This window comes from Lissotriton helveticus, chromosome 2_1 (genome assembly GCF_964261635.1).
Source record: "Lissotriton helveticus chromosome 2_1, aLisHel1.1, whole genome shotgun sequence".
Classification (NCBI taxonomy): domain Eukaryota; kingdom Metazoa; phylum Chordata; class Amphibia; order Caudata; family Salamandridae; genus Lissotriton; species Lissotriton helveticus.
In genome coordinates this window covers 1,185,956,232-1,185,979,039 of record NC_136059.1, presented here as the reverse complement: position 1 = coordinate 1,185,979,039, position 22,808 = coordinate 1,185,956,232, and the positions used below count along the sequence as shown (strand labels likewise).

At 41.9% G+C, this 22,808-nt stretch overlaps 1 protein-coding gene across 1 annotated transcript in view; it reads left to right on the top strand.

Annotated features, from left to right (window-relative positions):
- LOC144818537 (alcohol dehydrogenase 1-like) overlaps nucleotides 1-22,808 on the top strand; it is a 290,421-nt gene that overhangs the window by 110,525 nt on the left and 157,088 nt on the right. The window contains exons 5-7 of the mRNA XM_078676057.1: nucleotides 1,931-2,018; nucleotides 2,108-2,327; nucleotides 16,791-17,051. Coding sequence (XP_078532183.1) covers nucleotides 1,931-2,018; nucleotides 2,108-2,327; nucleotides 16,791-17,051 — 569 coding nt within the window. The remainder of the gene's footprint in view (nucleotides 1-1,930; nucleotides 2,019-2,107; nucleotides 2,328-16,790; nucleotides 17,052-22,808) is intronic.

Below are 22,808 nucleotides of genomic sequence, written 5' to 3'. Positions count from 1 at the left end.
ATGCTAATCATGTGTTATATATATTTCTCTGAGGCCTCTGGTCAAGCTAGCCTCTCCCACTGTAACACCCCGGTGCCTGGCTGCAGGTCTATTGCCCTTATAGAAGGGGAGCTGCTGAATTTGTTCCCCCTACAATATTGATCCAAAAGAAACACAGGATTTTTGTTCCCTTGTGGAGTTGCTGCAGATATCCGAGTCAAGTATGAAAGGAGAAATATGTGCTAGTAAAGACAGTTACTGTTTCTGAAGGGTCATCTGCAAACTATTTGCCTTCCTTTTCCCCTTTTTCTGACCTTGTTTTTGTTGGCTTGATGGCCCTGTGTACTTTACCACTGCTAACCAGTGCTAAAGTGCATGTGCTCTCTTTGAAATATTTGATAACATTGGCTTATCCACAACTAGCATATTTAATTTATTTATACGTCCCTAGTAAAGCGCACTACATGTGCTCTGTGCCTGTAAATTAAATGTTACTAGTGAGCTTGTAACACTGTTCAGTTCAGTTCTCAAGCTTTATTCAATTCAGAAACCAATCATTAAAGCACACAATACAGAATTCATTATATTAGAAATGTGCAATAAAGACAACTCTGATAATAATAAAAATATTAAATAAAAGATGTCATAAAAAACTCAATATGCTCCGCAACACTTAAAAACCTTCCTCTTAAAAAAAACGAATAATCCACAACTGTTTTCACCTGCAAGTGTTGTCTGTATCGCTAGGACGCCTTAGGGTAGCTACCGCGCTCTACAAATGGTCTTCTCGTTTCATTTAAAAAACAACAGCTAGCAGTGTAATCCTAGGCACTAGCACCAGTATATATATATATAAAAGAGAAGCCTAGAACTCTGGGTAGTTCTCAATTTTAGGTGGAAAGCAGCTCCAGTATAGAGCACTCTCAACACCAGCGACACTCTAAATTTTCTCTCTTCAAATGTCTGCTTTTCTATCAAAGTCTTTAAGGGTAGGATTAGGACAGTGCCATCCACGCCGAGATAGAAAGGGACAAAGTCTTTTGACATTTCTACAGCAAAGTCCTTATGCATAGGATTGGCACAGTGCTATCCATGCCGAGCTGTAAAATGGCAAAAGCTTTTTACTACTCCAGGCACAGTATTACAGCTTTAGATCGGTAAAATACCATCCAAGCCAACCTGAAATGAATAAAAGCAACCCCTGACGTGTGTAGGAAGGAGGATTATTCAGTTGGATTGCTCAATCAGGTGTGTAACATGGATCTGTAAAGGTGCATACAGTGGTTGGAGTGCATGGAGTCTTTTCCACGAATCTTATGAACATGTGGGAGAGCATAGGTGGTTATACGCGTGGACACTTTGAACAACAGCATGCACATACACAGTATATGTAATGGGTCTCGGGCAGGCCTCTTTTGTTTCTTTGCTTTCATCAGTATTGAATACATTTGTTATTTGTCATTTCTAGGGCTTTTCCCGAAGAGCATTGGGAGTGAGGCATGGAATACAACTTCAGATTGTAGCGCTGTTTTACAATGTGAAATACATTATTGCAACATGTATTCTGTAACATTTTGACAACCTTGATGGTTGATTCATGTAAGATTAGCCATAAGTAATAGCGATCGCAGTTGATAATTGTTAAGCAAGCAAAATACATGTTGAAAAATAATTGTGAAGTTTAAGAATTTGAGTGAATGATTTGATGAACCTTAGGGTCGTGGGTTGTGCACTTTGTCTGGGTGAACAAGTTCTGTATGCCCCATTTTCTACATCCAGTTTGCGGCATATCATGCTCACAATTATCAAACTTGTGCATTTTTTTTTCGTTTGTTTTCCTTTAAATATTCACCGTTAGGCACTGTCATATAAAAAATGTTTGACACAACAATTACGTTTTTGTTCGTGTAGATAAAAGCGGAAATAATAACCATTAATATTTTTGTTGTAGGTGACAAAGTCGTACCACTGCCTGTTCCCCAATGTGGAGTGTGCAAGAACTGCAAAAATCCAAAGAGCAATCTTTGTGTCAGGAACGAGTAAGTTTGTGGTGTTCTCTGTATGCAGGTGCATAAATGGTTAACCAAAGACTTTTGAAGGTCTAATAACATGACTCTCTCTTAAACAGCGCTCCTTCATTTCGTGGTCTGATGCGTGATGGGACCACCAGGTTTATCTGCAAGGGGAAACTGGTTCACCACTTTGTGTGCACTAGCACCTTTACTGAGTACACCGTCGTTGATGAAAGTGCTGTCGTAAAAGTCGATCCTGCCGCCCCTGCTGATAAAGCCTGTCTCCTTGGATGCGGGTTTTCTACAGGATACGGTTGTGTGGTCAAAACAGCCAAGGTAAGAATGATCCCTTCTAATCTTTCTCTCAAAATCAATCCTAAAGTTTGTGAATTTATAGGGCCTCATTTACAGTATGGAGGGAAATCTGGTGTTCCGCCAGGCCAGCAAAGGGAAGCTTTTCACTGTCCTGGCAGGTTCCCGTCCCTACTTGAATACCTCGGCAGAAGGAGAATCTGTGTCTTCAGCAGACCTGCTCTTGCTGCGGCTCCACTGAAGGAATGACGTTTTGCTGAGCTACATGTTTCATCTGCAACATCAGCAATGAGTCTCCAGTCTTAGACGTTGGCCGGCAGTCACCTTATGCTCTCCTAACAGAAACCTGGGGTTTCCTCAAATTCTAAAAGAGCGGGAGACCAGGAGCTTAGCAGACGGAACATCTAACGTTTTTTTGACAGGTTGCTGCATCCGCCAAACTCCAGATGAGGTTGTTAATAGGCTTTTAAGGGAACACCAGCATAATCAACTTCAATAAATAAAAACATAGTGGGCCAGATGTAGGAAAATATCATTTACCGATTCTAAAATACTGAATTTTACCGATTTGGCATTTTAGAATCGGTAAATGGTATGTAGCTAATGATTCAGTAAATTTTACCGAATCGGTAGAATTCGGTAAACACCGATTCAGTATTTACCGATTCGCTATTCCCCATTCATTCCTATGGGCCTGGAGGCCCATAGGAATGAATGAGAATTACCGATTCGGTAAATACCGAATCAGTAATAGAGGGTAGACTTACAAGGGTGGCAGGGTGGCACATTGACACCCTTTTGCACCCCTGAATAGTGCATGGGTGCACATGTGGCACACATACATGCCACATGGCACTGTTAAAAAGCACAAAATTGCTTTTTTAACGGTTTTCGTTATTTACCACCAACTTATAGTTGGTGGTAAATAACGAATCCTTACTAGTGAAAAGCATTCACTTCAGTGCTTTCTACATTAAGGATTCGGTAATTTACCGAATCTGTATTTAAGAATTCGGTAATTTACAGATTCCTTAAATTACTGATTCGGTAAATTACCGAATCCTTAAATTAGGCCTCTACATCTCAAATGCCTAATACCGGTCGGTAACTGCCGAAATTTGGTAATTTCGGGCATTACCGACCGGTAATAGGCTTCCTACATCTGGCCCAGTAAGACTTAATCACATTTGGGAGACTGCCCTGGGAACACTCGCTTTGAATGTCCTTAGTCTCACGAACGCAGAGAATAATGCCCATGTGTTGGAACATCCAACATTAGAGTGGCATTTAGTATAGGAAAACCCACACACCCAGAGTTTGTATATATGTATGTTTTATATTTGTACGTAGTACTTGTATAATACAAGCCTAGCCTAAAGGCAGTGGAGTGCTCTACATGGCCAAAGGCAAGTATACACTCTTAACTTGAAGCAACATTGGGGTGGTCTTGAAGGATAAGGGAACATTGTTCTACAACCTGGTTCCGTAGACCGAAAAGGCTAGCTTTGTTTTCTTTTCACTTTCTAGTCTCCAATCTCATGGTTATCTGGCTATGGGTGTGCTGGCTGACACCAGAGGTGGTGAGCTTGTCTTCAAGATAAGTGGGGCTGCTGGTCACAATGGTTTTGTAAATGATACAGCTGGTTTTGAAGATGGTGAGGTTTGGCAAAGAGAGCCAGTGTAGTTCCATGAGGGTGAGGTGATCATATTTCTTCTTTTTTTATTTTTAAAGTTTTTATTGAAATCCCAAGAGGGAGAAAGAAAGAAACATATATAAGTAATATCAATATAGCAGAATAAAATACCAACAATTCATAGCACATATTTGAATTTAACAAAACAAAAGATTAAAAAAAAATGTTAAGACACACAGGATTAATATGAATATTCAAGAAATCGAAATGTTATAGAGCATTTAACCCAATATCTCAAAAGAAAGAAGAACCAAGAAATTTAAGTACATTTCAAATGAAGCCACCCCAAATTTTTTCAAATTTCATTAATGACCGTGAACCTCGTAATTTTGCAAGGGCTAGCTCCATTGTATATATTTCATTTACTAGTGACCACCATTCCATAATGTGAGGAGGTTTCGGGGAAATCCATGCTCTAGCTACTGTTAGTTTAGCACAGGATAGTAATATCGTGACCAAAGCTTGCTGAGGTAAAGTAACAGGATGCAAATCTAACAATACTATTAAAGCAGTAAGAGGAGGTAGATCTATCCTTTTAATTGTCAACACCTTTTCTAATGCAGACCAAAACTCCATCAGAACCGGGCAGGAAAACTACATATGTTCAAGGTCTGCAGCTACTAGGACACATTTGGGGCATTTGGTACGCTCACTGATAGAAATATTAGTAGACCATTTATAGATCTTTTCAGGTGTATAATAAAGCATACATGTAGTTTTAAATTGTTGTAGTCTTAGACTTGAAGATTGAACCAATTTATTAATATTAGAAAATGAGGCAGCTATCTGATTTGGGGTTATGTTAGAGCTCATCTTACCACTCCATTTCTCTGCTAACTTAGAACAGTCATTAATTTTATAAGCGTTAAGGCACCCGTAACCTTCGCTAATTAGAGACTTGTTTTTAGATGAATATAAACAATTCCATATATCAGAATCTAATATTGCACGTATTTTAATCTTACGTATTAAAAAATCATATATTTGAATGTACTTGAATCTCATTGATTCTGTCAAATATACAAAATTTTAAGTGTTTTAAAGTCTAGAAAACCTTGGGAGCCATATAAATCCCCCAATGTATTAATGCCTTGTGCAGACCATAAATGAGCCATGTCGTCATTAAAAATCCCGGGAAAACCCGGATTCCCCCATAACCGTAGTCTTGGATGAAAAAAAGAAGTTTGACAGAATGCCAAGATATTAAACCAGATTTTAGCAGTGTCTCTAGCAGTCTTAAATCTCACCCTCTTAAAGTAATTAGGGTCATTAAGTCATAGCAGGAACATCTTGGAGTCCGAGTTTAGCATAATTTTATGAAAATACAGTGGTTTATCTGAGTTAAGCAGAGAGCGAAGACGCCTGAGAAAAGTGGGCCAAAAATATAATTTAAAATCGGGAAAGTTAAGCCCACCATTGTCTAGAGAATCTTTAAGTAACAGCATGGACCTTCGGGCTTTCCTATATCCCCAAATAAATCTGCTGAAAATCCCATCCAACTTCTTAAAAAAAGAGTTATTAAGTGCTAAGGGGATAGATCGAAATAGATAAAGAAATTTGGGGAGGATTTTCATTTTAATTAAATTAATTCTGCCTATTAAATTCAAAGGAAGTTTATGCCATTTTTTTAAAGACAGAGTAGCTGATTTTAATAAAGCATCGTAGTTAATGGAGATCATATTGCGTATTTTAGATGTAATTTTAACACCCAGATAGGTGGCCGTTTTACAAACCCCAGAAACATCTACCGTTGGTTCATAATTAGCAACTATTTGTGTTTTATTTATATTTAACTTATAGCCAGATACCACTCCGAATCTACAAGCCTCTATCACTGTACCTTGTAATGCCTCTACAACATCAGGAGAGTAGATGGCAATGTCGTTGGCATAAGCAGTAATTTTCAAAAAATGGGGACCAGATTTGAAGGGTATGATTCGGGACTGTATCGGTAAAGCATACAAAACGGCTCCATTGAGAGAGCAAATAATAAAGGTGATAAGGGGCACCCCTGCCGGGTGCCCCGAGAAATAGCAAACGTAGAGGAAGTCAACCCAGCATAACTGATACTAGCTATGGGGTTATGATATAGCGCCTGTACCCACCTAGCAAATTGATCACTGAACCCCAAATTTGTCATAACTGACCAGAGATAATCCAACCCCACTCGATCAAAAGCCTTCTCGGCATCTAGTAGAATCATACCGAGTGGGGTGGATTCCGTCTCAGCTATATCAAATGCTGTTATGGCCATATGAACATGGGCTGTGGTGTCCCTCCCCATTACAAACCCATGTTGCTGTGGGTTAACAATTTTGGGCATAAGTGGAGCCAAACGTGTTGCTAAAGTTTTTGCAATCACTTTAGCATCGGTGTTAATAAGAGAAATGGGTCTATATGAACCACATTCTTCAGTAGGCTTACCCCTTTTACAAAAAAAAATATTTTAGCAATATTCCACGAATTAGGGACTTTCCCATTTACCCCAATGGATTGAATGACTTGAAGTAATAACGGTGATAATTCCTCAATACATATTTTATATACCTCTAATGGAATAGTGTCTTCCCCTGCAGCTTTTCCTGAAGGTAAAGAAACAATAGCATGTCTAACCTCCAACAAGGTGATATTTTCCGACAATTGATCTAATTCTAAAGTGAGTTGGTTATTTCTGATATTTTCGTTTAGATATTCATGTATTGTAGCTGTGCTAGGATAGGTCTCCGGAGTATATAATGTACGATAAAAATCCACAAATTGTTCTAGTATCTCCACAGGCCGGTTATAGAAGGTGTTATCAGAGCCACAAATGTTTTTAACTACCGTGTTGACTTTGTCGTCTGCGACTTTGTAAGCCAAGATTTTACCAATCTTGTCTCCACTCTCGTATTGAGCTAGTTTGAATTTGTGCAGTTTAGCACAGTTTTTTTCAAGAAGTATTGTTTTTAAAGTTGATTTTAGTTGTCCTAATTTCAACCCTAGTTCAATCGTGTCAGAAGAATTTAAGCGCAAGGCATCAGCCAAACAATAATTCTTGTAGTACAATATTAGAGGTCAACAATGTATTCGTTTTACGTCGTTCAGAATTTTGTCTAAAAATGAATTCTTGAGTGAACCCCCTAATACTGGCCTTGCAGGCATACCAGACCATTGTGCATAATGTAGAGCCGAGATTAAATCTAATAAATTCTATAAAATGGCTTTTAAGCTGCGATATAAACTGCAGATCAGACAATAGGTATCTAGGAAAGGAGAATGGCCTAGAACCTGGATGAGTTTGTTGGATGGAAAATATAAGCAAAATAGGAATATGGTCCGAGGTAACTCGGGGGCCAACCTCCATAAAACTAGTTTTCAGTACGTTATCAGTGGCAAAAGCCATATCGATACGGGAACACAATTTATGAGGCGCAGAATAGTATGTATAACCATTGATGTAGGGATAGATACCACGCCAAATGTCCCTCAAGTTATGAATGCGGCTCAATTCTAAAATTGAGGATCGTGATTTACGCATGCGTTGGAAAGCCCCTTGTCTTGCAGTGTCCTGTTGATTATCCATAATACAATTAAAATCTCCCATTATGATAAGTTCCCCCTCCCAATCCAAATGCTCTACATTAAACGATCAAAAACAATGAACTCATCCGTATTTGGTCCATATATCACACAAAAGACATATTTACATTTCTCGATGCTTAGTTGCACAATAGCCTATCTTCCATCTTTATTATAATCAGTTTTGATAATTTCTGCTCTGAATCGCCTATCTTTAAGAATCGCTACCCCTCTAATAGACGCACCCAAAGCAGAACAAATTATAACGTCGTAACCAAGTTGGCCCAATAATTTCTTATCTTTATGGGCAATGTGGGTTTCAGAAAGAAAAACAAAATGCGGATCATAAAGTCTTATCTCTTCCGACACTAAACCTCTTTTATTCCTACTGTTTAACCCTGCAACATTCCATGCCAGACATCTTAGTTTATACATTCAAAAAAGTATTGATTTAAACGGTTGTGGTCATTCTGCTAAAAAAAAAAAAATATGAATTTATTTCCCTTTTATCCTTTCCAACACATCTCCCTCTCGAGCTGTTTTTTCCCAAAACTTTTTTACCCCACACGAAACACCACCCTTCGGAGAACCTGAAACATCCACCCCCCACCCCGCTATCCCCCTCCCTCCCAGAGGGGGGGGACACCCCATGGTCCTCAACTGTCGCTGGTTGGGCAGCAACAGGGAAGAGTAGCTGTGGACCAGTCCTACTACCCTACTGATGGAAAAAAATAACCCTATAATTGAAAGAAAAACACTAATCTTAGCAGAAAAAGGAAAGGGAAAAATTAAGCCTCTTAACCAAAAGATCTAAATTTTCCTCCCATATTTAGAAAAAAGACAGGTGTTAAACGAATTTAGAGAGTGCAATCTCAGCTTCTTTTTCGTCAGTGAAAAAATATGTATGACCGCCTTTAATACCCTTGAGACAGGCAGGTTCTTACAGAAACACTTGTCCCCCTTAGACTTAAAAGGGTCAATGAGTTTGCGCAATTTACACCATCTATCCATAGTAGCTTTACTAAGATCAGAGCAAAAAAAAGGAGAGATTCTTAAAAACGACAGGGGCATTGGGATGAGCTTTCAACGAGACTGCTTGACTTAATCGAAAATTGCCAAAATAAATGAGTAAAGGCCTCGGAAATTTACTCTCCTTGTTTCCCTGAATCAAAGGTAAACGGTGGACTCGTTGAAGTTGGGAGTCCCAATCCCAGTTGGATAAGTCTGGGAAGGCACTTTGAAATAACTTAACCAAATAGGACCTGGGATCTGACCCTTCTTAGCCTTCTGGGATCCCAAAAAGTCTCAGATTTGACCGTCTCTGTCGATTTTCTAAATCTTCAATCTTCAATTGTAACGAAGTAATCTGCGCATCATGTTGATTCACAACAAATTCAGTGCGGGTTGACCAAGATCGCGGAGTGAGGACGCTGGCGGGACGTAGCTAAGTCGGAGGCTCTGCTTTTCCTACTGACGGCTATTTGGGGCATGAAAGGCATTAAAGAAAAACACTTTTGAGATAAGAAAAATCAACAGAAGAGGAACTTTACTTTCGGATGTGACTGAGTCTCAGCGGATGCTCTGGTTGCTCCTGGGCTCTTCGCGGATCGCTCGTACTGCGATCTCGCGGCTGGCTGGTGGGTCGGTGCTTGGCTGGACTGGGCTGCGACGGCGTCGATCTTCAGCAGCCTTGATTTTCCTTATGGACGCACTGGAGCTACAAGGGATGGCGCCGAAAACTTTGCAAAGGAGCACCCGGGCTAATAAGAACACACTGGGGACGGTGACGGTCTCTTCCCCTACACCCGCTCCTGCAGCGTCATAGTTATTTCCACCATTCCGGCCGCGACCGCGATTGCAACCGTGAGTGAACCTGTGTGTGATCCTATTATCGGGGCCGGTGTGTCTGCTGTTTCATATGGAGGAGCTGACTCATTGTTTATGGGTAAGCCGGTGCTGCAGCCCACAACTCTGTTAATTCCGGATGGCTCCACCAATAAAGGCACCATAAAGGAAAATAGTTTAATCGATACAGTGGCAGTTACAGCACCAGGGTGCAACAAAGTAGCTATCCACACAGAGCAGTCAGATATAATGAATACTGCAGCTCAAGAAGAAAATGAGAGACCGGCCAAAAACAATGTTAATGCTACTGTTGAGGGAGGGTTGATGTTATCTCTGGAGTCAACATATGTGGAGCCTTTAGACTCTGTTACTGTAGTACTCGCTGACCCTGACCCTATAATGATGGCTGGTAATGATATATGTACAGCCCCTGGGCTGGTGGAGGAAGGTGCGGAGGGGAACGGTGAAGCAGGCTCCAACGAAGAATATGAAGAGGATGCTGATGAAGAACCCGCTAATTCCACCTCAGACACAGCTAAAATTCTGACGGGCAGGAGGAGTAAGGCTAAATCTAAGTCCAAGTCTAAAATTAAAAATAAAAGAGGGAAAGCGTCTGTTGCTGTTGATATGCCGGCAATAACAAATCTCTCTGCTTCCTTTAAGGAAGTGGATTCGGGCTCAGGGGCTTGTGAAAAATATGACTTTGCGTTTGTCAGGTACTAGCCCTACGGATCTCGACCCAACAAGTAACTGTCCCGGCCCTGGGTCACTTGAGGATTCCTCTTTCAATGACACTGCTGACATTCTCTCGATGCCCTCCACCAACTCTATTTTGCCATCATCGCTCCGGTGCCACTCTTATTTACTGGCTCTATCCTAGCTTCCCCTACCCCTTCCGCTGAGTTGGCATCTTCAGATCCTGCAAACAATTGCTTTTAAGTCCCACACAGCGCGGGAGCGGGCACTATAGCCACAGTGCTACTACCCGGTGGCCCGCTGTAAATTCGCGTTTGCTCGCTTTTTAAAAATTGTGTTAAAAATTGCACTGAACTTTGCTGCTACTTGTGGTTTTTAAGTGATTACTACTTAGAATCTTACCGCACGCATCGCGCTCAGATCCCTCGCTCCCTCCTCAGCACACCCTTCGGCCTTAGCCAATCATGCCGGGTGGGGGAGGAGCCGGAGGCGGGGAATTGCTTTTATGTCCCACACAGTGTGGAAGCGCAGCGGACGCATATAGCGGACGTGCCAGTGGCGCGCCAAAGGCAAGCCTGTCTGTGCCCATCCGCGCCAGGTCAGGCCCAGGGGCCAGTCCCCCTGCACAAATCACCGCCTACTCCTCGGAGGATCTGAGAAATGTACATCAGGCAGATCTTACGCTCTGCCCAGCTACCCATGCACACCTCAAACACACTGGAATCTTCCTAAAGCAGAGCACATCCCAAAGGCTCCCGTCTACCATCTCTTGCCAAAATCAGAAACCACTCCTGTGCAAGTCAAAAATACCACCTTACGTATCCTTTACCTTAACACACGCTCCCTTGTCAAACATCAGTTAGACATCTTTCTCCTCCTTCTATCAGATAAGCCTGACATCTTTTTTATTACTGAGACATGGTTAAACCTTGATGCTACCCCTGACATTCTGGCCGCCTTTCCCCACAACTATTACATTTTACACGTCAACCGGATCCCAGGAAAAGCAGGCGGCGGAGTGGCGGCCATCATACATAAAGACCACATCTTCACTTTTATGACCTCCTTAAATCTCCCTGCCGCTGACAACATGATTAATAAAGTTGACTCTAATACAGGGCCGCTAATCTGTGCCCTAATATACAACATATGCCATCATTTCCCCTCTTACTGAGTGAGCAGCTGGCAACCTTGGTCATTGATTATGCAAAAACACTTCTACTTGGTGAACTTAACTACTGGTGCAACGATGATTCTGGTGGACCTCATGCTACCGAACTGTTGGAACTTGTTTCTAACCTCAACTTCACCCACCATATCTCTTCAGCCACACACATCAAAGGCCAAATTCTGGACCTGGTTTGGACTACCAACCTCACGGTCTCTACACCACTTAATAAACTTCACCATCTCCATCCCTACTCGCAGCAAGTCCCCCGCGTCCGAGAGGGGCCTAATTAGAAAATGGAGCTCCCTTGATAAACAAACATTCCTGGACAGTCTGGTCAGCTCCACCCCTGCAGACAATCCGGATGTGGACATGGCTGAAGCTAATATTTCAGCCTATCTACTAGCAGCCAGCAACAAACATGCACCACTAGAAAAGCTCAAAATTGCCCGCCGATCTGAAGCCCAGAAGTGGTTTTCCCCTGAGCTCAGCTCAAAAACTAGACCTCTGTCAAAAAGAGAGAAATTGAGAATGACCTATTCCCCGGAAGCAAAACTCCTGTATTTGACTGCCATTAAAGACTATAAAAAAGCTATTATCTCAGCCAAAACCACCTATTTATCGGCTAAAATCGCAAAGTCGAACAATAAATCAAAGGACATCTTCGCCATAGTGAACGAGCTATCCAACGTTGAGAGAATCCTCCCCAAACCCGCGGCCACCCAAGTCTGTGTGACTCCCTGAATAAATACCTCTTAGAAAAAATTGCCACTATTAAAGCTAGTATCCATGTCTCCTGCCCCAAGGAGGACTCCCCGACCACAATACCCAAATCTCATACCTTTGACCACTTTCCACTCATAGACGAGCAGTCTCTGCAGGCTCTACTGTCCAGGGTAAAATCCGGTTTACCAAGGGACTGCTGCCCCCGCATGTTCTAAAGGACGCCTTTTCGGTCCACTCGCTCCCTATCCTGACCTTCCTCAATAAATCTTTATCTAAAGGCAGGGTCCCCAAAGCCTTCAAGGAGGCAGTCGTAGTCCCCCTCCTAAAAAAAACAGGTACTGACCCCCAAAACCCCTCTAACTACAGGCCCATCTCCCTGCTCCCCTATCAGGCGAAAGTCCTTGAAGCTCTTGTAGCTACTCATCTGTCCAACTTCGTGGAGCAGTCTAATTACCTAGACACCCCCCAAGCATAGTTCCGCCCTACCCACTCCACCGCAACGGTCATTGTTGCAGTATTGGATGCTCTACGAGGAAATGCTGACAAAGGAATTCCTCAGGGCCTGGTCCTGCTGGACCTCTTGGCCGTGTTTGACATGGTCAATCATGCCATCTTACTGGACCGTGTCAAACAGGCCGGCATCCGCAACTCGGTTTACAGGTGGATCAGGTCCTTTCTCAGCGACCGCACTCAAGAAGTACGCTTAGCCCCTTTTACTGCTCTCAAACTTTTTACAACATGTGGGGTCCCTCAGGGATCCTCACTGTCCCCCCTACTGTTCAACTTGTATTTGTTACTCTTGATCCAGTCCTTCAAGGAATTTAAAACCATCACGTTTAATTATGCGGATGATCTCCAGCTGATCTTTACAAAAGACAACTCCCCCGAAATAATTTGGGAGTTTTAGGGAACAATGCTTCACATACGCCAATGGATGGACCTAAACCATCTAAAGCGGAACCCCGGTAAAACCGAGATAGTCTTGAACGGGAACAGCCAAACCCTCTGGGGCCCACATTATAGGCCTACAGAACTTGGCCCTCCGCCCATCCCATCACCCTCAGTAAAAAGCCTGGGGCTGATCATCAATGATGACCTATCCCTGAAGACCCAAGTGGGTACGGTTGTGTCCTCCTGTTTCTCCCAGCTCCGTAAGATCAGGAAGATCTGCCGCATGTTCACCCACTCGGCCCTGATCCATGTTGTGATAGTCCTGGTACTATCACACCTGGACTATGCCAACTCTATTTACCTAGGTCTCCCACTCTTCCTTAGCAAACGCCTTCAGCTGGTCCAGAACCAGGCAGCCAGACTGATTCACCAGCAACCACGCTGGCAGTCTGCCAGACCCCTGTTAGGAAAGCTACGCTGGCTCCCAATTTCCTAATGCGTTGCTTTTAAGATGGCCTGTATCACTTTTAGGGCCCTCTACGGCCGCTGCCCCCAATTTATCAAAAGCCTCCTTCCTAGGTACACCCCCTCCCGCAACCTTCGCTCCGCCAACCTCAACCTCTTGTTCACCCCGACTTTCAAGCTTCAACGCCAGGGCGGATGCAGGTTTGCCACCCTGGCCCCCAGATTATGGAACTCCCTTTCTCTGGAAATCTGATCATGCAACAATCTCCTAAGCTTCAGGAAGATGCTCAAAACTTGGCTATTTACGCAGTCCCACCTGTAACTCCTGTTTAGTCCCGGCACACGCTGGAGCCAGCGCCATGAAACCTCCCAGTGAATGTGCGCTCTATAAGTAATTATTAACATAACATAACATAACATAACAAAGTGCTGACCCAGACAGGAGGTCTTTCAGTAAGTCTGTAGTAGACATGTAAAGCTATATGTAGTGGACATAAAACGGAAGGCTATGTAACTACAGCGAAGGGCCTGAAGTGCTCCTCTGGCAATGGTTTGGTTCTCTTGTTGCACAGTAGACAAAGATTGGGGAAGGAGGGTCTTTCAGTTCAATGCTTTAAACTGTAGAATGCTATTCTTCTTGTATTAACTGCCATGAAACTCCTTTTTGGATTAAAACTATTATTTGAATAGACCTACTTTAACAAGCACTTTCAGTCTGTCAAGAGACTGTTACAATTGGTTAGTTTGCAAGTGAATGAAAATTTCATTTAATTGAACCCATACACGCAGTGTGGGAAAAGGTCAGCTACTGTCTGGGCAATGTGAGTTGATTTTCGGTTTGGTCTCTCGACAGGCATTGGTTAATTGGAAGTCAGTTAAGTTGAGTAACGTCATTGTTCCTGTGCAAGTGGGAAAATAATGTGAATGGTCAGCAGGTTGTATGCATTGCCTTCATAGTTCCATTCTTCTTCACCTGGTGTTGCCGCCCCTTCCTGAGTGTCTTGATGTTGTTGTGTTGTTCCTACCCCTCGCTCTTCCCCACACTCTCTCTCCATTTAATTTTCACTTTCATGTCCATGGAATTTCCCATTGCTCTGCTTCCACCCCCACCCCTATTTCCTGCTCTCCTGTTCATGTTTATGACTTGTGCATCAGCTGAGCCTTGCTGCTTCATGTTCATTTTTTGTTTAAAATGTTCATTTCCTCTAGTCCCACCAATCCATATTTCTTCATCTTTCAGATTAATCTGCTCCTGTTCCTCCCTTTTCCACCTGGATGTACTGTTCATAGCTTCATATTTTAAATGATCTTTATTGACAATGGGGCAGATTCACAGAACTAATCTGAGACAAAATTCTAAACTTACTACTTTTGGTATTCACAGAAGGCATTTAGTAGTAAAGTTAGGATTTTGTCTTAAGTTAGGATTTTGTCTTAAATTAAACTTAAGTTTTGGTCTTAAGAAAAAATCCTAACTTAAGACAAAATCCTAATTTAAGACTGAATCCTAACTTTACTACTACTAAATGCATTTTGTGAATACCAAAAGTAGTAAGTTTAGGATTTTGACTCAGATTAGTTCTGTGAATCGTCCCCATGGTTCTTACTTTGTAATACAACTCGATCTTTACCTGTGTCTGGTGTTGAAATAGGCATTGAGATGTCTTCACCTTCTTCCATAATACAGATACCCACTGAAAGCCAGAGAAGTCACTATCATCAAAATAAGTCAGAATTTGCTTATGTGTTTAGAAAACCAGCACAAACCATGAGAGTTGCAAAAGTGAATATGCAAATCTAGATGTTGAATCCTGACCCTCTCTATGATCTGTAGTGCTGAACACAAAAGCACAGTGGTAATTGTGGCCATTGTCTTTTCCACTTTCAATAAAAGCGGACATGCAAGGGCATCTGCTCTTTTTATAATTCTTTTGTAAGCTGATATTACACAGCTGAAGGCGCTGCAGCCTAATGCTGCAGCAATTTGCCAATTCTCTCTTTCTCTTGCTGCCTTTCCCCTTCTCTCCCCCTGCTCTTTTCACCACTTCCCTGCATATTCGCCTGCATTGCTCTGCTCCCACTCCCATGACTTTTCCTAATGCTTTTTTCATTTGCTGCATCTGCAGCTACTTCTCCAACAGAGCTTTGATATCAAAACCCGCTAAAAAGCTGACTTATGAGCTGTTTGATGTGCATAATAGAGACACTTTCTATTTCCCAGAGACAGGTAATGTCTATAGGCCCGATTCACAAAGGTAAAATAAGACGAATGTCTAACATTACGACTTTCGGTATTTACAAAGGGCATTTACGAGTAGTAAAGTTTGAATTTTTATCTCAGTTAAACTTAAGTTTTGGTCTTAAGTTTAGACTTTTGATCTCAGTTAAACTTAAAACAAAAATGTAAGTTTAACTCAGACAAAAGTCAGTAAATGCCCTTTGTAAATACCGAAAGTCGAAAAGTTAGACTTTTGTCTCAGTTTACCTTGATGAATCGGGCTCTATGTATTTTAGGGTCTCTTTGTTTTCCTCCATTACAGCACACTACTGGCATCTTTGTGTAGCGTCTAGGAAGCAAGCACATGACATTAGACAAGCAAAAGCGGATATTCAAATGTCTGTGCTAAAATCACACCCTGAATGAGCATCCATGTTGAAAACAAAAACACATGTAAGGTTTTTGCCATTGTTCTGTTTCTCTTTCAACAAAAGGAATCATTCCAAGCAATGTCCTCGCTTCATAATGCTCTTGTATTTTCATATTGAAAAAGCACGTGGTGGGTGGCCCTAGGACCTCTAGTGTGGGCCTATGTTACTGTAGCGTGCTACATAGGCGATTGTATCTCCCTCAAGAGGGACATCTAGTAGCAGCTTCCCAACTGCAGCTTTGTGAAAGACATTTCAAGCACTTGTATCTGACTTGATTCAGACATTTAGTAGCAGCTTGCTGTACTGTAGCGTTATGAGAACTTTTCAAGCATGTGTTTCTGGCATGATTCGAATATTTATCAACAGTGTGCTGTACTGCAACATTATGAAGACATTTCTAGCTCTTGTTTCTGGACCGAGAGGGACATATAGTAGTGCCTTGCGAAAGACTTCTCAGGCACCTATATCTGACTGGATATGCAGTAACTTCTTGGACTACTGCAGCTTTGTAAAAGACTTTTGAAGCACTTTAATCTGGTTTTAGACAATCATTTAGTAACACCTTGCAGTACTTGGGTTTTTGAAAAGGCCAGACTGTCGACAGACCTACTCGCTTAATCAGTGCTGGTTTGATTAGCCTTCCTCCTGAAGATTTAGAACTTTTTTTGAATACAGATTAGTAGGTGCTATTGTAGGCTAATATTGCTTATGTTGTTACAAAAGTTCTCAAAAAGCATAACAAAAACTGGAGAATCTGGCAATTAATTGGATTTCCTTTTACATCCTATTTTGTAGGTTGAACCAGGTTCTTCTTGTGCTGTGTTTGGATTGGGAGGAGTTGGCTTGTCTGCTGTCATTGGCTGTAAAGTATCCGGTGCTACCAGAATTATTGGGATCGACAACAACAAAGACAAATTTTCAAAGGCAAAAGAAATGGGAGCCACTGAATGCATTAGCCCCAACGACTACACTAAGCCTATTCACGAGGTTCTTTGTGACCTGACAGATGGGGGAGTCGACTACTCCTTTGAGTGTATCGGAAAAGCTGAACTCATGGTATGTGTCTTGGATATTGGAAAACCTACATCTGGCTCTTTGAATACGGCCACCTTATGGCATCCTCCTACTGCAAAATACATGAATATACATTTATAAAAATGAGTTTAAGTATGGAAGCTGATACATTGGTTGTAGGAAATCAGCTGGACAGGGCTTCCCCTGGACATGAGCAGTTAAGGAAGCCTGTGCCAAGTTCGTTTAAAATATAAATATTTAATTTTCAGAATTCAAGCAAATCAGAAAAGGGAAACATGGAAAATAGACTCAGTGGTATTTATTGATTTATTTGGTTTGCTATAATAAGTTAAATATAAACTAAACTTGTCCAAATGATGTAAAAAAAAAAGGAGTCGTCAAATGTCTTAGCCATTTCCTTGCCCTATAAAAGGGAAGGATGGATACACAAATCACACTATATATTTCTTTATCAAACATGCCCAATAAAGGGCAGAGATACATTAAGAATATTCACCGAGGTTAGTCTGGCTATCTTCTACCTCTTGGGATTTCACATCACTAAGTTATCAATACATGTCTCATCCTATTCTCTTTTCTCCTTATTTATGAAACTGTATATGTGCATTAGAAGTCAAAGATAACTAAACCATTTCATGAGGCAGGGTATCATTTTGATTACTCTTGTCAGAATACGTTTTTGTGCTACCAGTCCACATCTGTGAAATCGTAATCATCCCATTCCTTAACCAGGTTACACAAGATAGCAGCCTTCCTCTGAGATTCTAAGGGTACTGCTATTTATGAGCTTTGCCTAAGCCAGCTTGCTGCACCCCAGTACTGGTAACTTCCGTAAGAACTTTGGAGTGCTATTTGATCAAAATCTGTCCTTCTTACCACAAATTCAGAAAATATAGACCAAAATGTTTCTCCTCTTAACAACGAGGAAAATGTACCATTTTTTGAACTAGAGTGTTCACCAGGGGGATAGTGATTCTGTCCTCTCCCATCTGGACTAATACAGTTCCATCTACCTGGGTTTATCAATGGGATGAATATCCGTGCTGCAGTTTCTTCAGAACATGGCAGTACGAGTATTGATGGCGCTTGGAAAGTTTGACGATGTCTGACAGGGGAGAGTCTCTTTACAAATTGGGGGGCTTGTTTAAGAGCTTTGTGATGCAGTGCAGTGCAGCAAGTCACCTTGTTGCACTGCATGACAGTGAAAGGGCAGGAACGTGCAGGCCCTGCCTGGCCGTTGCGGGCACCGGGCAATCCCCCGGTGCGCCGCAAGGGTGGGGGCCGGTTTTGGGACCCTGGGGGCCGTTTTTGTTACAGAGCTGTTCTTGCAGCATAGCTGCAAAATCGGCCCTGTAACAAAATCGGCCGAAAAGCGGCCCAGGCAAGGGGCTCGGTCGCACCCAATCCCCCTCCCCCCGGGGGGGGGGGGGGGGGGCAGCCGATCACTTTGCCAGGGCCAGTTTTGGCTCCAAGTCCGGCTCTGGGAATGTGCCGTATTTAACGGCATACATCACATTCCTGTCCTTTGCTGTGCACTGACGCACAATGGGCTGCCAAATCAGGTACCATTGACCAATGGTACAAAGGTGCCAGCGTTGCATGCAGGATTGTTTTTGTGCAGGAAGTAACACCTTCTGCACAAAAACAATCTTGGGAGGCATATTCCTCTTTCTATGTTTGCTGCATAGAAAGAGGAAGAAACAAGGCAAACTAAAGATATTTCTCCTAGTTACACCTCCCCTAGGAAGGTGTAAACTTTTGATTCATCCCCAAGTTTACAAGTTCTTGTAAATCTGGGGATGCGTCAAAATCAATGGGAGTTACATGGGAACCCCCACACAAACTCCCATGTACGCCTGCCCAGGGCAGAGTAACGCAACACAGCGATTTGCACTGCATTACGTTACTCCAGATCTTTTGAGTCACTCAGACCCACGCAAAGTGGCTTTGCGTGGCTTCAACATGTTGACTTAAGGTTTGCGTTGCATTGCACCTAATTGTGTGGTGCAAGAGGGACGCAAACTGGGTCATAAATAAGCCCATGGATTCCAATAGAAAACAGAATCTTGCTGAAGACACTCCTGGCCTGATTCACAAACTGCACTTTTGAATAAGTTTACTATGTTTTGATATTCACAAACTGCACTTTAGTAGTAACTTGCACTTTTGTAGTAAGTCCAGCACTTTATGTGGCTAACTACTGGTACTGCAATACCCTCACATAGAAAATAAGAGGTAGGACCTAAAATAAAACCCCAAAGGAAATACATTTAACTTAATAAGTTTTCATTTTCGTTTTTAGTTTTCATTCTCATTATTTAACCCCCTGGCTGCAGCCGGAATTCCACGCCAGTGCTAGACATTCCGATCGCGGGCGTAGTCATGACGGCTCCCGGCCGTTATCAGCACACGCCCACCGTAACTCATGACGGCCGGGAGCCTCATCAGCACCGAAGGGGTTAAATATAGCACATATTTGTACTATATGTATATATTGTTTTATCTTTTTAAACATTAATTTGCATTTATTTATATGTCTAGGTATTTTAAATAATTTAATTTAACATCCCCTCAAGCCAAGCTATTGGTGAAAATCTTAAGTGGGGGTTGCAGTTGTTACATGCGTGTCTATGGCAAACAGCCCATACGACCCTTCTATGAAAAGTCTTGTCATTGTCTCTTCTGCCTGCAATGTGCCTAGGATAAAAATTAAATTCAATTACACAAATTTGCATATGAATATTTCAGATTTTCTGCCTGAGGTCTGCGTTCCTTTTCAAGACGGCCCTCATGTAGACTAATTCCACAAACTGAGCCTACTGAAATCAGGCTGTGGGTTGGCATGCACAGAATGTGTACAATCTGACCCTCTATGGTTTTGCCACCCACCGCCAAGATTGGATGGGACCCTTAATGTTTGAAAACTGCACACCACGTAATTGACAAGACCCGGTTATCAGGGTAAAATAAGTAGTGGCCCCATTATCTGGTACATTTGTTCAACATTTCCTCTCTATATCCAATGATATCCTTCACACCAGTCAAAGAGAGAAGAAAACAGACGATCCAGGAGCATAATGCCTAACAATACCCTCCACTATCACAGCCCCATTGGACTAGGCCGAAGTCTGAACAAGACTGTAGACAATTGCTGCTACTGACCTAAGTAGAGTGAAAGACTTGCATTCCTGTGTGAGGTGCGGTGCTGCAACTACTCAACTGAATAACAAAACAACAATACCAGTACTGCAAATTTACTCTGGGGTGAATGAACTTAACATAGTGAAACAAAACACCATATTGACAAGACTGCTTTTTCTGTCTATTTATAATTTTTTCAAAAAAACATATTTTTCATTTTATATCGCATCAACAAAAAAGAGAATACAAGGAACAAATCAATTTGTTAAATATCACAAATACATTACACAAATTACAAATATACAATGACAATCTCCAATCACACCTTCCATACACTCGATCACCCAGACTCACTAGAGCCACTCATACTTATTATTTACACAATGTACATTTTTACAACCGTTTTAACAATGATCAATAACTCTAAATCAAAAGCAACCTTGGAATCAATTCCAATTTTTGAAACGTTTGATACTTTTTCAGGTTTCCTAAGGTCGCAAAAGGCTGGTCTACGCGTTTCAAACACCCTTAATAGGGGGTGCTCTCGTCAGGACCACATATCTGAAAGACATGGGGTAGGTGTTTTTAGGGTCAACGCTAGAAGCACATCCTAGTAGTAGCATGAGCGCCAAACACTATTCTTACCTCTGCCTTGTGATAAAAACGAGGTGAGAGGAAAAATCTGCAAATAATCAAACGGAAGAAAAAGCGGTCTAAGTATGCTAAAATCAACACCAATTAGTTTCTGCCAATAACCATGACCGTCGCTTACCAATACATACATTCATACTCACATTCTTAGTATCTTGTATACTGCATTCAACGAGATGTGTTGAGTTAATTAGGTTGTACCTGCAGGGTGAGAATGGGAGGGACACAGCCTCAGATGTGACTGTTCTCTTTTAATCGTGAGGTGAGGGGAGGCGGGGGTGGGGATTGCCTAACTGAGGGCTTACTTCTGGGCAAAGATGTTGATGCACCGATGTTTGTATTCTTTTGCTTCCGTATTCTACAAGAAACGAGAGTACGAAGGATGATTTTAGGGGCCAGGTCGCATTAAAGTTGATGCATGACGAAAAAATGAAAGCGCCGTAGCAATTCTTACCGATTAAATCAGCGGTCGCGTCCTCCAATTTCAGTCTGACTCGATTTCGTTTACTCTTGGCGGATTTCCGGTATCTTAGATACCGGAAATCCGCCAAGAATAACAAAACAACATCTTGTTGTTTTGTTATTCAGCTGAGTGAGACTTGACCTTACTGTATTGAGCCCAAACCCTCTTTTTGGTTTCACAGCAACTACTCAACAGCGGATCTCCTCTGACTGGAAGGACCTGAGTAGAATGGAAAATTACTGCCAAGGATCACAGTGTCACCCAGCTTGCTGTCCAGAATCAAGAAATACTATCCACGATGGGCCTTATTACCTCCATAACATGAAACACTGTAGCCAGGCACTGAATCACTGTAACAGGACAGCAGCAAGAAGCCCATTGACAATGTCAGTCAAGTCAAAGAATCTTTATTCGATTTAGTTAAAAATCATACAAAGAGAATAAAAACTTTATATACAAGTAAAACACAATTAAACAATTTTATATCAATCGAATTCATATGACGTAGTATGTAAGCTAAAAACAGAATTATAAAAAGGAATATGCAAAACAGTTCATACGGGGAAGTCTTATAGTGTCTTGCGTGATCTTGATCTAGCCGCCGCCACTAAAAATTTGCGATACAAAATGTGATACGAATGTTACACAATGATTGAAGATAAAACACGGCTGGTCTAACCTGGGAGAAGCCAGCTTCCCTTAGAATAGGTAACAAATATTTTTTTCTCTGATCAGAAAAGAAATCACAAAACATAATAAAATGCATGGTATCTTGTACAGAGAAATTATCACAAGTACAGGGCGGTGCTGACTCTGGTTTCACCCATGTGTTAAAATTTCCCAAATAAAAATGTATAAGATTGAATCTAAATTTAGTTCAAAGAAACCTGTGAAATGGTTTAGTGACAAAACATAGACATGGTTCTGCTGCAAAGGAATTCACTAGCAAATAGTGTCGTCTCACTGCAGGCTTTAACAGTTCCCTTTCCACTCAATACGCTCTTACCCTTAACATAAATTGTTTTTTAATGGTATCAACATCTTGTTTCATAATGCCAGAGGGATCTGTAAAGAGTTCCGGGCGGCCCAGTTCCATAAAGGACTTCTTCACGTAGGCCATCCACGGTATTCTACTACTATGGTCCAAAGACATGACTTCCTTCATTATCAAATGATTAAGAGTTAGTTCTTTATTGAGCCATGTCTTAAGCCAGTAAATTAAAGGTGCCAAATTTAACCTATCATTAACGTAATCCAGACCCACTTCTGCATGTATGGAAAAGGTTGGTGTCGACTGGGGGACGGACAAGAGGGAGCGTAAAAATCTATTTTCCGCCTTTAGGATAGATTCCAGGCATACATAACCCCATAATGGTGCGCCATACAGTGCCACTGAATAACATTTGCTGTTATAGACCTTTAAGAGGGCTTCCATCGGTCTAGAACCCAGCCTTTTAGCGAAACCCAAAAGGGCCATGGATGTCCTGGTCACCACCAGGCTTTTGGCCCTTACCTGCGGGCCC